The sequence below is a fragment of the Alnus glutinosa genome, chromosome 12 (assembly GCF_958979055.1).
Source record: "Alnus glutinosa chromosome 12, dhAlnGlut1.1, whole genome shotgun sequence".
NCBI lineage: Eukaryota > Viridiplantae > Streptophyta > Magnoliopsida > Fagales > Betulaceae > Alnus > Alnus glutinosa.
The window spans coordinates 15,953,642-15,970,532 of record NC_084897.1 but is presented as its reverse complement, the minus strand read 5'-3'; the positions used below and the strand labels follow the sequence as shown (position 1 = coordinate 15,970,532).

The 16,891-nt window shown below is 36.0% G+C and overlaps 2 protein-coding genes across 2 annotated transcripts; both read right to left on the bottom strand.

The window, feature by feature from the left end:
- Window positions 1-5,272: 5,272 nt before the first annotated feature.
- On the bottom strand, window positions 5,273-6,742 carry LOC133852414 (peptidyl-prolyl cis-trans isomerase CYP19-3). Its single transcript, XM_062289171.1, has 2 exons — window positions 6,609-6,742; window positions 5,273-5,941 (listed from the first exon to the last, which is right to left on the bottom strand). The coding sequence occupies exon 2, from the start codon at window positions 5,909-5,911 to the stop codon at window positions 5,384-5,386; it is 528 nt and encodes a 175-aa protein (XP_062145155.1). The 5' UTR covers window positions 5,912-5,941; window positions 6,609-6,742; the 3' UTR covers window positions 5,273-5,383.
- A 1,110-nt stretch (window positions 6,743-7,852) lies between these two features.
- LOC133851949 (uncharacterized) lies at window positions 7,853-16,620 on the bottom strand. The gene is made up of 5 exons (XM_062288585.1): window positions 16,305-16,620; window positions 14,025-14,314; window positions 13,823-13,912; window positions 8,408-8,778; window positions 7,853-8,322 (listed from the first exon to the last, which is right to left on the bottom strand). Exons 1-5 carry the CDS (start codon window positions 16,513-16,515, stop codon window positions 8,058-8,060), a joined length of 1,227 nt encoding a protein of 408 aa, XP_062144569.1. The 5' UTR covers window positions 16,516-16,620; the 3' UTR covers window positions 7,853-8,057.
- Between the last annotated feature and the right edge of the window lie 271 nt (window positions 16,621-16,891).

The window sequence follows — 16,891 nt, the reverse complement described above, 5'->3', positions numbered from 1 at the left end:
ATTTATAAAAAAAAATATGACAAAGAATCTGGTTGAAAAACATTGAAAATCACAAAACTTATGCTTCGTTTGTTTCAACGTAAAATATTTTTCGTTGTAATATTTTCAACGAAATCATTTTTAGGAAAAAAAAAAATGATTTTCATGAAAATATTTTCTAGCGTTTGGCTCGTACAAGAAAATCACCAACAGTGAAAAACCACCGGTGACAATATTCCGTCACTGGCCAGCACGATTCCGGCTTCCATCATTGGAATCCATCAACAATTACCAGATTCTGGCCAGTTTTGCCGGACTCTGTGTTACCAAATTCCGGCGATGGTCACCAGAACGTGGTGCTTTATCGAATGTATGATGCGGGGAACGCTCATAATATATGATAAAATATATTACAGGATTTGATTTGATTTTAGTATTGATTGTAATCAAATCAAACTAGATTTAAATACATTTAAATTTGTTTTTATTTACAAAAAAAAAAAAAAAAAAAAACCAGTTTAACAGTGGCTGGCCGACCACCCATTGGCATAGGGTCATAACTGCAACCGCAACTGTGGTACCCAATTATTTCCATTTTAATAATCGCAACGAGACTGGTTGCAGTTTTTACCAACCGCTGATTATCTAGTTATTAACCGGTTAATTGGTTTTTTTTTTTTTTTTGAATAATTATCACGGAGGTTCATTTCTCATTTTTATAAATTGGAGGTCAGATGCCAATTTTATGAATCTTGTTATTGATTTTTAGTTTTTTCATTTGTAAGCTATATATACATGGTTCTTACATGTATCACTGAATCCTTTGTTCTGTCTTACACCCTTTCTTCAGTGGAACAGGATCCTCTCTCCATTTACTTATAAAGGAGGGTAAAAAGACAACTATGCCCCTACTTTATAACTAAACGAAGAGAAATGGAGAGGATCCAAATTCTTCTACAGTGGGATTCAGCTTTAATTCAGGAGCCATAAATTTGTTTCTAGTTAATCCACCTGTAGAAGTAAGTATCTGGATACATTTTATGAAGTCAACTTATAATCTAACAGTGTAGTTAGATATTTTTAAAAGTAGCTTTGGATGGTTTTAAATCCATAATGGTTAGGCAATTGCCTTTGGAGTCCAAATTGTCCCAATGGCGAAAATGGAATTTTGAGACCAGAGAATTGAATGACTTTTCTATGAAGTATGGAAGTTTTTTTTTTATATAGATACTTTGAAACAAAACATACAGGGAAGCAAGAAAACTAGGTGGAAAGACTCCTACCATCACTAAGGATGGAGGGTGGGTCTTTACCACTTACAATAGGAAATGAAGAAAAAGGAAAGGGAGAACTGGGAATGCTACCAGAAAAAGATCTGGTTGCGGCCCAACGTGCCACATGGTGGGCACAGAAGTTTGTACTTCTTGAGATTTTGTGAGCTTTCCAATAGGAAGAAGCTGAGATGGAGCCAACTGTGTTCATGATGAGAGAAGAAATCCTCCAATCTTGAGTGATAGACGGATTATGTAAAGCAGAAATGACAACTTGTGAATCACCTTCCAAAATGAAAAGATTGAGATGATGAGATGAAGCCATCGAGACAGCTAACTTGGCAGCAAGGGCTTCTCCATAATTTGGTTGACAAGGAGGGGAGAGCAAAGAAGCCATATGAATAATTTTTCCTTGTGAATTGCGACATACCGCAGCTTGAACTGAGAAGGAGCCTCTGATAGCTGTATCAAAATTAATTTTCACCCAGGGATGTGGAGGAGGCTGCCATTTCTCCATAACAATGGGAAGAGAAGGATGCCAAGCATTGTAGTGCTCCATAGTAACCTTATTGATATGCTGAGAGATAAGGCGAACATCAATGCTGAGTCCTTCATGATAAGATTTATTTCTGTAAAACCACAGGAGATCACAAGCCACTGCTGCAAAGATCTGAAATTTATGATGATCTGTTGAAGGAATATGCAGAGAAGTCCCTGGAGAAATAATCTGTTGAACCCAATGTGCCATAGTGCTAAAGTTGAAGGCTGAAGAATCTAGAGGCCAAAAGGAATTTCGCCACACAAAGCGGGCAATAATACAGTTGAAAAATAAGTGATATAGAGAATCATCACCTATTTTACAAAGTGAACAAACTGGTAATCTATTAGGGAAAGGTAAAATGGAATTAATTCTGGAGGTTGTGGGAAGAATATTCCAGGCAACTTTCCACAAGAAAAGTTTCAGCCTATCATTTAGTTTTAATTTCCAAAGATGTTTCCAAAAGGGTTGGGAAGAAATGACAATTAACTCAGGATGATTAGTAGTGAGGATAGAAAGATATGCTGAGCTAATTGAAAATTTCCCTGAAGTAGCAGGAGTCCAGATATAATTAGATGCAGAAGAAGAAGATATATGAATTTTGAGAATTTCTTGTGCCGAAAGATCATCAAAGAGGGACAGGATTTTAGAAACATTCCATACAGATGATCCTAGTAAGAAAAGATCGGAAATAAACAAAGAAGGTTGCTCCCTATTACCTGAAAATTTCGGGCTAGGTCTAAAATTGGGTAAGGTAGGAATCCAAGGAGTGGTCCATATAGGGAAGTGAGAATTGATAGAAACCTGTAGACATGCTCCAGAGGTGAGGAGTGACTTGCAATGAAGAATACCTTTCCATAACCAAGAAGCATTAGACACCACTGGCGAAGATAAGAAAGTTCCATAAAAAATATATTTCTCCCGAAGCTGATTAACCCAAAGACAATCAAGATTGGATAAAAGCTTCCAACCAAGTTTTGTAACCAGAGCTAGATTGACATCATACATATTGCGAATACCCAAGCCTCCAAGATGACGAGGAATGCAAATAGAGTGCCAAGATTTAAGCGAGAGATTACGAGACTTCCCTTTAGGAAATCCCCACCAAAAATCTTTGAAAGATTTATCCAAAGCTGTACAGAAAGATTTGGGAAGAAGGAAGGTACTCATTGTGTATGAAGGGATGGAAGAAGCAGTAGCTTTGATGAGAACAGTCCTACCGGCTTGAGATAAAGTTTTGGCACGCCAGCCTTCAATTTTACTGAGCACCCTTATCAAGATATCTTGAAAAGCTTCCTTTTTTGATTTCCCAATGAACAGAGGAAGTCCCAGATATTTAGCTGTTGCTGAAGTAGCTTTAAAAGGAAGAATGCCTTTGATACTGTTGATGGACGAAGTATGGAAGTTTGACTCATCACATACTCGAGGTTTCAGAGAATGCTGTTGACTGTTGAGTAAAATTAGTGAATATCCTCGGACCTCGGAGAAATGAAGAGAGATGAAATGGGTTTTCTGTATTTATCTGTGGGATTGTGTCGGGCCGGGGATGGGAGAGGGCTATAGTTGTTCCTCTTGATCTCTACCATCCAAGATGTTCGGACTCTCCTTACTTGAAATAGAGAGGTTTTTTTTTTCTTTTTAGATAAAGGAGAGAGCGTTAAAAAAAAATAAAAAATAAAAATAAAAATCGCTTCACGCAACGTTAAATCTTGACCATTTATTTTTCACTGCAGATATAGTATCATTTCTATTAGTTGATATATTGAGAAAGATAAATGTTAGGGATACTAAATTTTTTACTAAGAGATAGTTGATAAGATGATGTGAAGTTACGGATACTAATGAATAAGTATCACATCATCTTAATAATTATCTCTTAGTAAAAGATTTAATACTTTTAGTATTTCTTGTTGAAAAATGAACCTCCGTTTTTTTTTTGGTAATATAATTATAATTATATATAATAAAAAAAACCGGTTACCGGTTATTAACCGATTTAAAATGTTATAACCGATAACTGCAACCAGGTACCTGGTTATCCGATTGCGGTTATTTCTTGTTTTCCCGGTTAGCAGTTATTAACAGTTACCGATTATTTTTTATTAATAACCGCCTCGTTTGTACACCCTTAGCCGTTGTTTGGTCTCTGGGGTTGTTGCACCCACCCCCCAACCTTTTTGGTGGGTGGCTGACCACCTATTGGATTGGTCGGCCACCCACTAGTTTTCAATTTCTTTTTATTATTATTTTTAAATTGAGTTTTTTTTAGTAATTTTGATTGGATTCCAATTAAAATATATGAGTTGTTACCGAACTAAAGAGTAAGAATATCATTCATTTCCATTCTCTTTTAGGGCATCTCCAACAGAGTTGCTACTTTAGCCAAAATAGTCAAATTTGACTTTTTTTGCTCTTTTTTTCAATCCAGCAACTTTATTAAGCTTTTTTCCTTAACAGTGAACAGTGAATAGCCAACACTAGCTATTCACTATTCATCTGTTTACACTTTTTTTTTTATTATTTTTTCTCTCCCCCTCTCCGTCCCTCTCTACCGGCCATGAATAACCAACCAAAAATTATGAACCAACCAACCAAAATCGACCATGAACAACTAACCAAAATCATCAAAATCAACCATAAATATAGCTTTAGCCGTGATACACATAACCAAAACAGAGGAGACACATTCAAGCTTCAAAATCAGATGGGTTCAACTAAAAACCATCAACCAAAATCTACCTATTTTACCAGTCACCGAAAATCACTCATAATCACCGGAAATCACCTCTGACTCTGCCGGATCCGCGCCTAGCTCAACTGGAACTCGTCTCAGGCCACCGGAGCTCGACTCATGGAGGATCGGGTTGATGGGTTTTGTCGAGTTCAACGGTTCTCTCTCGGATCAGTCTTGGCCTCTCGGGTCTCTCCTTCTCTGGCTCTCCTCATGGGTCTCTCCCTAAATCCCTCGATCTCTCTCTCTCGGTGTGTTTCAGACGAAAAGAGAAAGGAAGAACAAGAAAGAGAGATCGGACAGAAGGGAAAATGAGGAGAAGAAAAGAATAATAAAAAAAGAATAGGAAATAATATTTAAATGTAAGTAGAGAGTTGAATAGTGAAACAACTGTTGAAGAGAATATAGGATAAACAGTAGAGAGTTGAACTTTTTCTATAGCTATTATAACTTTTATTGCTGAAGATGGCCTTATTCTTGATAAATAACTATTTCATTTTCCAATGAATTATTTATACCGCAAACCAAACGAGAATATATATGTCAACTCTAAGAGCATCTTCATTGGCCTCTTCAATTCAAAACTTTCACCAAATTTTGGTGAAAGTTCTCAAAAACACTCATGCATAAAGCTATTCAAAGTTTCCCTAAACTAGTTATTGTCAGAAACACTCACCAGATTTAATCCCCATTTTTCTCGCGCTATTCAGTATAAGCTCTATTCCATCTGATAAGCTCTATTCACATTTGAACTCAAACAAGCTAGATCCGTAGTTATTATTGCAGATAAAACAAGTTAGGACATTTATTTACAAGAACATTTACTAATTCTCATCAATCTGAATTAAACAACATCAGTCATCATCAATTCTCTGTAATCTGACCACAATCTTCAATAACAACCGGTTCCTTAGTAGTCCCGCTGTTGGATCCCACCTTCTCCATCTCCTTCACAACAGTGTAGCCTTCCACAACCTTACCAAAAACAACATGCTTTCCATCAAGCCATGAGGTCTTGTCGGTGCAGATGAAGAACTGAGAACCATTTGTGTTGGGTCCAGCATTAGCCATGGACAAAATTCCTGGACCTGTATGTTTCAGCTTGAAGTTCTCGTCCTCGAACTTGGAGCCATAAATCGACTCTCCTCCGGTCCCATTTCCCCTTGTGAAATCCCCGCCCTGGCACATGAAGTTGGGGATTATGCGGTGAAATGGCGAGCCCTTGTAGTGTAATGGCTTCCCGGAGCTCCCGATCCCCTTCTCCCCAGTGCAAAGGGCACGGAAATTCTCGGCAGTTTTAGGGGTGGCATCGGCAAATAGCTCCATCACCACTCGGCCAGCTTTCATCTTTCCAATCAGAATGTCAAAGAAAACCTTTGGGTTTTTTGACATCTTGTTCACCAAATTGAAAGCAGTTGATCTCTGTACAAATCGCAAATGTATGAGCATTTTCACCTTGAAGATGTGTAAAACCATAAAGGAAGATGAATGCTTCAATCAAACTAACTTCTTCCATTCATCTTCTCACACATTGAAGAGAAAGATTTATTATTAAAGAAAAGTTAAAACTCTATTATTGTTCCCAATACTTCAAGAAATTTCAACTTCCAATCCAAATCTATATGAAAACACTCACACAGAGGGAGAGAGAGAGAGAGAGAGAGAGAGAGAGAGAGAGAGAGAGAGAGTATTCCATTAGATCAAGCGAGCAAAAGATCAACCTCATACAAACCCAAAACAACCGAAATTTCTACATCAACAGTAAAGACTCATCACTAGTGTTCTACACAAATCAATCAACAGGGAAAAAAAAAATGCATCTCTTCAAAGGAAATTAATGTAAAAACCGAATGCCAATATAAGGGCAAATGGGTTAGAGAATGTTTCATCATCCATACAAAATCCTCGAGCAAACCAGAGATGTTACATCAAGAGGATGCTATTAGAAGATGATAATGATTTCGCACAGCTTTTGAGCTCAACGGGCTTTCATAAAAGCACCCGCAAGCCTTCGATATGTGCTTCTTTTGCAGAAAAAAAATAAATGCACAGAAATGAAAGTTGAAACCGAGAGAGGATGTCTCTGTACCTGTGGCTGTGGGTGAAGAGATAGGCGTGAGAGATTCGGAGTTTTGCTGTGTGGATTTATAGCGGCGCAAGTATGTGGATTAGGGTTTAGGGTTTTGGTTTGTGGTTTTTTTGCTAAGAAGTCCCTTTTTTTTGGAATATAATATTCTTCGGTTCGACCCAATTGTTTTTGTATTTATATGTATCGAGGCAGTATATTCAGTATTGAATATTGGTTTTCTCGAGTATATTAAGTTTCTATTAAGTGTTGGTAAAAAAAAAAATGAGATAGTTTTTAAAATTATTATATGATCAATTATATGTCTAATGATAATTTTAAAATCTACCTCATTTTTTTTAGAAACATTTAATGAATACTTGTACATGTAAAATTACTCGGTTTTCTCTGATATTAGCATTCCTATATTCCAATTTATGCGAATGTGTCAGTTTTTTTTTTTTTTGCCACGTCATTTGTGTTAAAAAAATTTATAAAAAAAAATGACAGAATCTGGTTGAAAAATATTGAAAATCACAAAACTTAATTGAAAAAATTAGAAACCAATGCTGCGATTTTAGGACAGATAAACACGAGTAATTACTTGTAATTTACCATACTCTCATGTTTAGAGTTGTAAATGAATAGAGTCGCTTGCGAACAAATTTGCGCTCGGTTTAGATTAGCTTGATTCGAGAGTGGTTTATTTATTAAACAAATAAAATTTCAGACAAGCTAAACTCGTATAATTTCATTTTTATTATATTTTAGTATTATTTTTTAATTTTGAAATAGAGTATTTAAAAAGATTAAAATGAAATTATCTTCGTATTGTATTAGATATAGCTAAAATTAATGTAATTGGAAGCCTTGATATAGATATATATATATATATATATATATATATATATGTATGTATGTATAATGAACATGTATTCATACATATAAGACAAACGTATAGACTCGAGAATAGATTGTTTTAGATTTGAGTTGATGTATCTTATTAACTTAAATAATTAAATCTTAACAATAATTAATTAACAATTAGTATAGATTTATGAAAAATATATAAACATAACGGTTTTATAATTACCATTGGATTTAGAATAAATTACTATTAAATTTTGATCTAATGATAATTTTAAAAGTCACATCACATTTGAAGATACAAAAATCTTTTTTCTAGCATTACTCCTTAAAAAACAAAAGTACAAAATATAAATCACTAAAACACGTTATGTCAACCGGTGTAACGTAAGTATGATAAATGTGGAAAATGTAACATTACTCTTACTATATATATATATGCAATGAGTAAATTAATTTAATAGCCTGTGAACAAAGTCGAATTTGTTCGAAAAAGAAATGAACAGATTATTTAATTTAGAGATACATCGAGCTCGATCCGTGTTCCAACCGAACTTAAACATTCAATACCCAGCTCAATAAAATCCGTACCAATGTATATATACATCAACCAAGCCACTGCTGAGCACGACGATCTCCACTAGCTCCAACAGAGTGCCGAATGCTGATCTTCTCAGTGGAATATTTTTGCTGGAGCCATTCGAAAGCATTTACATCAAGTTTCCCAGTTACTGATTTCCCCTGCTTCCTACGAGCATGCTGCTCCCGTATAGAAGCCCAAAGCTTCTCAATCGCATCTCTTTGAAGAGATGTGAACCTTCCAACGTTGTCAAAGGCCTGCTTTACTAGGATGTCTATAACTGTTTGGCACCTGAGAAGAAAAAGGAAAGAAATTGAAGAATTCAACAAAAAAGTCGAGAAATTCTTCAGAAAGTGGCATTGATGGTTTACTTTACCATGGAGTTTTATAACGCCGAGCAGCAATCTCTAAACATATAATCAAGGCTTCCCTTTGTGACTTGATGAATCTCTTGTTCTCTCCTACTTCCTCCTTGATCCTGGCTGCTGCATCTTTCTTTCCCTTCGTTTTTCCACTTTTATTAACCGAACTAGACATGAAAGCATCAAGCCCAAATGGGTCAGACTCTTCTTCCTCTTCATTTTCTTCAGATGGAGCAACAGAAGACATTTCCTGCTTTGTTTGACCATCTTCATCTGTCAACTCTGATTCATCTTTCAGAGCCGCTGCTTCCTCTCTGTCATCATCCTCAGCTGCAATGGGGAGATTAGATATGGCTTCTTTGATCCGTCCAGCTGTTTTTGAAAACTATAGGAACACCATAAGCACGGGCGGAAAATAAATAAACAAAACAAAAACAAAGTCAGCCATGGTTTAAGAAAACAAAGCATATAAACTAAAATCATTATCACATATTAATACACTATAACATGTCAGCCGTTATCGATCCTTGGGCTAATAAGCTATACCACGACTTTAAGATAAGATAAAAAGCATAATCTGTCCTTTGAGTTTCCTAACATAATAAAATAATACAAATGATGCAGCAAAAATGAAGATAAAATCATCCAAGCGGCATCAGAAACGCACCATAAGCTAGCAAAACATAGAAGTTGATGCCTAAATCTGGATTGTGGTGAATTCTTCTGTTGTCGGTTTGGTCAAAATGATGGGTAGATCTTGTCAATTTGATCAATTTGTTGAAAATGTGGAATCCCTTTTCATTTCTGATATTTCCATCATTTTCATCCAATCCCAGAGTCGGTGCAATCTAACCATGGGTAGACGTTTGTCAATTGGGACAGTGACAAATTCTTCTGCAGTTAATAGATTTACTGTCACACCAATCCTAATACTTGATCCTTTCCATCCAAATAAGGTGCAACATCTGAAAAGGATTAATTCTTTACATGTGTGTATGAGTGTGCGCGCGTTGAGTGCATGTAAGCATGCAAATGTGGGATTTCAGTTCTAGCCATTCATCTTGGGGCAAGTAAAAAAAGAAAAAGATGCCAACCATGACAGAGCCAAGGTAACAACAGATTTTTTTTTTTTTCCAGAAAAAAGAAACAAATCCACTAATGGTTCTAATTGTGCTCATGTCCAACCCAGCCAACATTCTAATTGTGACAAGCATATAACCAAAGATAAAAAGGGACCTACCTCTTTTATGACAAGCTTTAGCCTTTAGACCAAATTAAAAGAAAGCAGCCATTTTATAGAGATAATTAAGCGTTTATGTAGTCTGAAAAAAGAAAAAGTTTTCCTATTGAGAAAAGACACCATACAAAAAATAAAAGAAACTACAGTGTCTCAATTACAAGTCTACGACTATCAAGGATAGCAATATGAACCTCTTCCACCACTCTCCTCCATTGGCTCTAAAAACCCGAACACAATTATAATTAAACATAAATGCTTATGCCAAAAATCAATTACCAGAAATAGAGGGCCCAAGGTAGTCAAAGGCAAACAGTGCCCTCATGGCACTACATCCCTAGATTGCCTAGCTCTAGGTGCTAAAAAGGCATTCACTCAAGCAGCTATGCACTGAGAAGGTGCTCTCCCCATCGCTCGCCTGATTGAGGTAATCGCCAATTGATAAAATTCATAAATTAATACAAAGGAAATTGTAGTATGCTGATATCTATTGGAATGAATTTAACCAATATAAGCACATTTAAAACAATGAAGATAAAAAGAAACTACAAAAATCCCATTCAAGTAAATGAGAGGTATAGGGACAGCAAAAAAGAAAAGAGGAGCAGGAGATAAATGGTAAGGATGAAAAGATGCTGATAATTAGAGAGATGCGAGAGTAAAGCATATGGATTAGATCTTGTTCTAGCTAAATGCAAACCCCGAATTCATAAGAGTTTTTAAGTTTAGAAGGAAAAGAACTTCGGTGCACCAAAGTATAAGAGAAGTCTCAAAAGAGAACTTTATTGAAATATGAATAATTGTATTTTCATTTTACGTCTTGCAGGCCTGTTTATGGGCTCTAGAAAACTTAACGTGCAAGTAATAACATTCCTAAATTACCCAACTTACAAAGTATACTATAAGGACTTGAGTTTGATCATAGAAACCCCTATTTTAAAATAAGGAAATAAAGTCCCAAAATCTAAATTCAGAGAATTACATAATATCAACAATTCTTTTTTCATCAAATGATAAAAAATGAAACCCAAATGTTGTACCACATGAGAGAGAGAGAGAGAGAGAGAGAGAGAGCAAAAGTACTTGCTATCCTCACAATGCTTTAATAGACAAGTGAATTCGCATTTTATTTGTAATAGGAAAGTTGAATATCATTCAGGAATTTCAGGTAAGGGGTAAATGTCTATAAATGATATAGCCATGGACTAAATGTGGGTCATTTAGGTTAATTTAACAATAAAGCCATTAGCTCAATGAGCAGATCGAGGTGAGAAAGGTGAGCACCTCAGTAAACTAACACTGACTCAGCAGTCCTGAAGAGTTACATAGCACCTTCCCTCGCGCAAGTGCCAAGCCTGCCTTTGACAACTCTAGGAGACTCTAGTATCCTTTCAAGACATCAAGTAGTATCAAATAAAAACAGAGAGAGAGAGAGAGAGAGAGAGAGAGAGAGAGAGAGAGGAAATATTAGTGAAGCCCAATAAGAGTGCTTCGTCACTATTTATTACTGATTGTACTTTAAAAGATTAAAGGTCACACAGCCCAATAATGAAAAACGACTCTTTAGAGCTTGACTATAAACACCCAATCTCAATTAATACTAATCAATTTTTTTTTTCCTAATAAGAAGATAAATCCAGAACAATACCATAACCTGGTATAACATGTGAACTACTTTTACTAACTCATCATGATGTAAGCCCACCCTTATCTAATAAATAACCACCCAAAAAAAAAAAAGCTAGTAAAATGATTGCCAAAATAACAATACCTTCTCCCTAGTTTTATTGTTTCATGTAATGTTCTCTACCAAAAAGGTACAGCCAAGTGAGATTATTCTATTTAATAATATTTTGTTTTGTTATCTCCCAGTTTCCACAATTTGCTATTAGCAGATTCAAGCAAGATTTCTTACACAAAATGTCAAGACACTAATTTGAGGGGAATTGGAGTTTCATGAACCCTTCAACCCTATAGTAATCTGGAAATGGCCTTCTATTTCTTTCCTAAATCACTCTTCTGGAAAAGCACTAAGCAAAAGAAAAGGAAAAGTCCATGGATTATGAAGTTTTCATGCAAAAGAAACAACAGTTATAAAAATTCTAACTTATAACATCATGTATCATTCTAGTTTCTAAGTACGAAGTTACAGATGAGCATGCATTGTTTCCTATCCTGATCTCTTGATTATAACAATCTACATTATACATTTTTTTTTTTTTTTGATAAGTAAGAATTTCATTAAAAAAGCGTAAGGCGCCCCTAAGTACACAGGATGTATACACAGAAGCAACTCAGCTAGCCCACATAAAAAACCCAATAAAACCACAAGGAACCCACAAGAAAACCCCTAACAAGCATAATAGAAACCTTCACAAAACAAAAGAATCCCCAATAGTAACACCCGAATACAAAAAAAAACCCTAAAAGCACCCAAACCAACCCCAAAAACCCCCCAACAAGACCCCCTAAACCCAAAAGAAAAAAAACCCTAGAACCCGAGTACATTATACATAATAAGTCAATCCTTCTGTTCAATTTTGTTTTTGGAATCGATGGTGTAATTTCTGTATTTATATGGCTTCCTGTGTCAGCATCTCAGCAAACTTGATTCATGGATTCTACGTATACCTAAGTGCAGTAGCTTCATGTGGTATTCTTCTGCCAAAATATAAAGGCTTTACATCACAAGGCACCCCATGCTACCTGAACCAACTGGCCCTGTGCCATGTGTTTAGGGAGCACTTTCTCAAACAAGAAAGAGAGAGAAAGATAAATCTCCCTTGACTCAATGTTTACAAGTCGAATCTACCAACAAGAAGAATTTCAAATAAAAATCTGCATATGGAAACTGTAACTTATTTAGATATATTTACATAAATACACTATTATCATTTTTTGAATAAGTAAAGAATCCATTTATTAAAAAGATACATACAAGAGCTACTCCTAAACAATTTACAATCTCCAAGTTCAAAAGATCGGCAAATATCTAGACTAGAAGTGGACTAGACCCTGCATAAGCATTCCTCCACTCATAAACCAAATTCAGCTCAATCCCTTCAAATGTCCATTTATTCCTTTCCCTCCAAATTATCCACATAAGACACAAAGGAATACTTTTCCAAATTTCACTACTTTCTTGGCGACTAAATTTTCCTTGCCAACAGGCAAACAACAAATAATGACTCATATCCTATAAACATTATCCAGAAAGGGGCCTAAAGCTCGAACATAAACTCAACTCAACTATGCCTTAATGCAATAAGTAAATGGTTGTTTGAATAGTTTTCCTTTTGTCTATATTTTTTTTCATTTACATAGTTTTCATTGTATGGTTATCTGAACACCAATGGTATCGCATAGAAAACCACATATAGAATTGATATGTTTGAATTTGGTAGTATTTACTAACAAGATACCAAACAACACAGCAATACGTATGATACACATAAAATTTCATCAGCACTCATCAAAGACAAATACTATCAATAATCTCAAAGAAATTAAATTTTTTTCATTGCCTTCAAGATACTTACCTAGAAGCTGTACGGACTGAAAGAAAACAAATAAAGGGTTATGTTTAATTCTTTAAAAATAAACATTTTACAGCCCTATTTCACAAGAAAACCAAACCACTATTCTCAAAAGTAGACCTCATTAGTTTCTACCTTCATCCACACTAATAAGAAACCACTTAAATAAAATGACTTATTGTCATGTATATTGATGTTATATACCATAAATATCATCTTCCAATCACTCCTTTTATACGTGTTACCCTATCAATGTCCCCACAAACTTATCAAATAAGACTAATAAATGATCTTAATTAAAGTTACAAATAAAAATTTCAAATATATTTTCTATATCCAAGAACCCGATAAATAAATTTTCAAACAGATTTTCTCCATTCCTCCATATCTACAAAATTAAAGCATCATAGATGAGGAGGGGAGGAAATTTATGCACATACTGACAAGCTTACTGTTACCATACAATAAACGGACAATAGCCTTGTATATGACTTTAATAACAAAAATCATTTGCTGGTAAATCAACTATGGCATACTAAATACTTGACATATCTTGTTGTAAACCCCAATATCCTTCTCATTTACTCAAATGTGTAGAAAATTGTTTAATGATCAGTACTGAGTATAATGAGAAAGAGTAAATATAAAGTTCATACCACAAAGCTGTCATCAGTGTATAAATCATTTGCATCCACAGCCCTGATCATCCAGGTAGTTAATTGATTCTTTTGCTTCTTATTGAGGCACTACAATCAGTACAGAAGGTTAGACAATCCTCAAGGAAGATGTTTTCCTCTAACGACAAATTGAAAACTAATTAAAATATTAATGTATGCAAAAAAGAAAACCATAACCTACTTCTCGGGCATCCTGTGCTGCCGAGAATAACGCATGATAATCTGCTCGCACTGAAGGATCCGTACAAGAAGTGGATGAAGACATTGCAGCTTCTAGTATGGCAAAGAAGTGATCACCAGTTCCTGGCTTCACACTTCCTGCCTGAATCAGCTGTATGGCAAGCTTTGAAGCCTTACCAAACTTTGCAGGGTTCTTGATATGTGAAGCTATCTTCTGCATGGCCTCTATAACTTGCTTCTCTGAGGCATCGGTTGTGGTTTTAAACCTCAAGCGTTTTTCAGGCACACTGGCTGAGAATTACACAGAACATTTCAGCTTCACTCAAAAGACTAATATTTCAGAGGAAATGCAAGATAAAGAGATTTATCTTTTATAGCTGAAAGGTAAGATTAAGATATAAACAGGGTTTAAATGCAATACAAGTTCAGAAGCAATAAAAACCTGACATTGTAGGGATATTCTTTCATCACTGAGAATATTTAGGAGAAAAAAAAAAAAATTTCTCCACTACCATTTTCAACTTGTTAGCTAGGAATTTGGCAACAATTTTGTAAACTCCACACACTAAGCTAATAGGATGAAAATCATAATATCAACAGCCCCAAGTTTCTTTGGAATACGAGTGATAAAGTTGGCATTGAAGCATTTTTCAAACAAACCTCTAGCGTGAAAATCATGGAAAACATTCATGATATCTACCTTTAGAAAATCCCAACAAGCTTACAAGAATGCCATAGTAAAACTATCATGGCCCGAGGCCTTATCAGTTATCACTAGTCGAGGCTTTCGCCACCTCAAAGACCTCATCTTCCTCAAAAGCTCTCTCCAACTAGATGGCTTCATCCTCACCAATGGAATCAAAAGTAAGACAATCCAGCCTAGGCCTCCAACTATGTCATTCGGTAAACAAGCTATTGTAGAACTGCACAATGTGTTCTCTTATCTCAAACAGATTTGAAGAGACTGTACCATAAACCACCAAGTGTTCAATGGAGTTATTCCTCCTATTCGAATTGGCCACTCAATGGAAGAACTTTGTGCACTTGTCACCCCCTCTTAACCACAATGCAGTTGATTTCTACCTCCAACTCACCTCCTCCAGAAGTGTTATTCTCTCCAAAACATTAATCATTGTAGCCTTCCTCAATTTCTCCTCCTCACTTAAAACTCTTCCTTCTTCCATACCCTCAAAACTTGTAAATCCTCCAAAAGAAGCTTTTTCTTTCTCTCTACACCGCCAAATACCTCCGCATTCCATACTCATAAATCAACTTTCAAAGCCTTAAGTTTGCGAGCCAAAATGTAACTCGGAGAACCTTGAAAGTGATAAGATGTCCACCACTATTTCACCCTATCTATAAAACCCTCTGATTTTAACCAAATGTTCTTGAATTTAAAATACCTTATACTTCCATGAGACCTTCACAATCAACAAGCATAGGGAAATGATCCAAACACAGTCTAGGCAGCCTCTTATAGGTGAAGTCAAGAAACTGGGCTTCCAAGTTAGGGGAAACAAAAAATCTATCAACTCTAGACCAAGAGGGAGGGTATCTATAGTTTGACCGCGTAAAAGAACCTCCTACAAGGGGAATATCCATAAGCCCCTACTCAAAAATGAAATCTGAAAACTCCACTATGGCCAGACTGGATCGGGCTTCACCCAATCTTTCACTAGGAATACGAGAAACACGTTGAAGTCCCCCCAATGCACTAGGGCAAGTTCGACCAGCTAAGCAAACCAGGCAATTCATCCTGTAAAAGGATTCAATAACCATCAATAGTAGGGCCATAAACACCCGCAAAAGCCAAAGAAAATTAATTTTCAATGTTTCTAAAAGAACAGGCACCCAAAACTCCCCCATACACTCTTCAACTTTTTCCACCACCCTCCTATCCCACGTAATCCAGAAGCCCCCCCTTAATCTAAAAACACCAATCTAAATGACTGCATCCCCACAACCTACACACAAAAACCCAAAAACACTCTTCTTCTTCTTTTTCTTTCCGTTTCTCAGCAACGAAATAGAATATAGAAGTGAAATTAAACACAGAAAAACGAAAAGCGCAAGAAAACTTCAAAATCACGAAACCCTTTTTTCATCAAGTACTTTTCTCACTTACTTAGAGATTAATTCAACCCAAATTTCGCTTTCGAACTAAGGATAGTAATTCAAAAACACAAACCAAGCAAATTTCTAAAACGCAGAAATTAAAATAAGAGATTAACCCATATAGGCGAAAGAATCAAGGGTTTCTTCGAAGAGAGAACGGTCGCACCTTCTGGTTTTGATTCGGTGGGCTCGGAGCGCTTGAGGGCGCTTTTGAGCGCTGGCTTCGGAGCCGGAACTGGAGAAGAAGAAGAAGAAGAGCCGCAGCCTGTAGTAGCGGTTTTAGAGCGTTGGTGCTGTTGTTCTTGCTCTTGTTCTCGTTCTCGTTCTTCTTTTTGTTGGGAAGGAGGAGGCAAGCCTTCGAAGAGGTTGTCAGCCATGCTCTCTGTCTGTCTCTCTCAATCACTCTAGCTATGTCTGTAGATTACTGCGCGCAACAAATTTGACCAATTGAAGACCATAAAAGGGATGTCTTTTCCATTTGGTTCTGTTGAAGCCACTGTGCTCCCAACAAAATTTGAAGGGAATTGATTCTTGTAATACACCATCACAACAATTGTACAACAATCATTCACATGAGAATGGACCCCAATGCTTGTATTGGTGTTGTAAATTTAACATTTTTCAAATTGAAACCCCATTGTGATATGAGAAATGATATTTACACTTATTGTGCACAATAACTACACTCACACAAGATGCATTAGAGTGGATCCCACTCCAATGTGTCTTATGTGAGTGAAGTTGTTGTGAAGG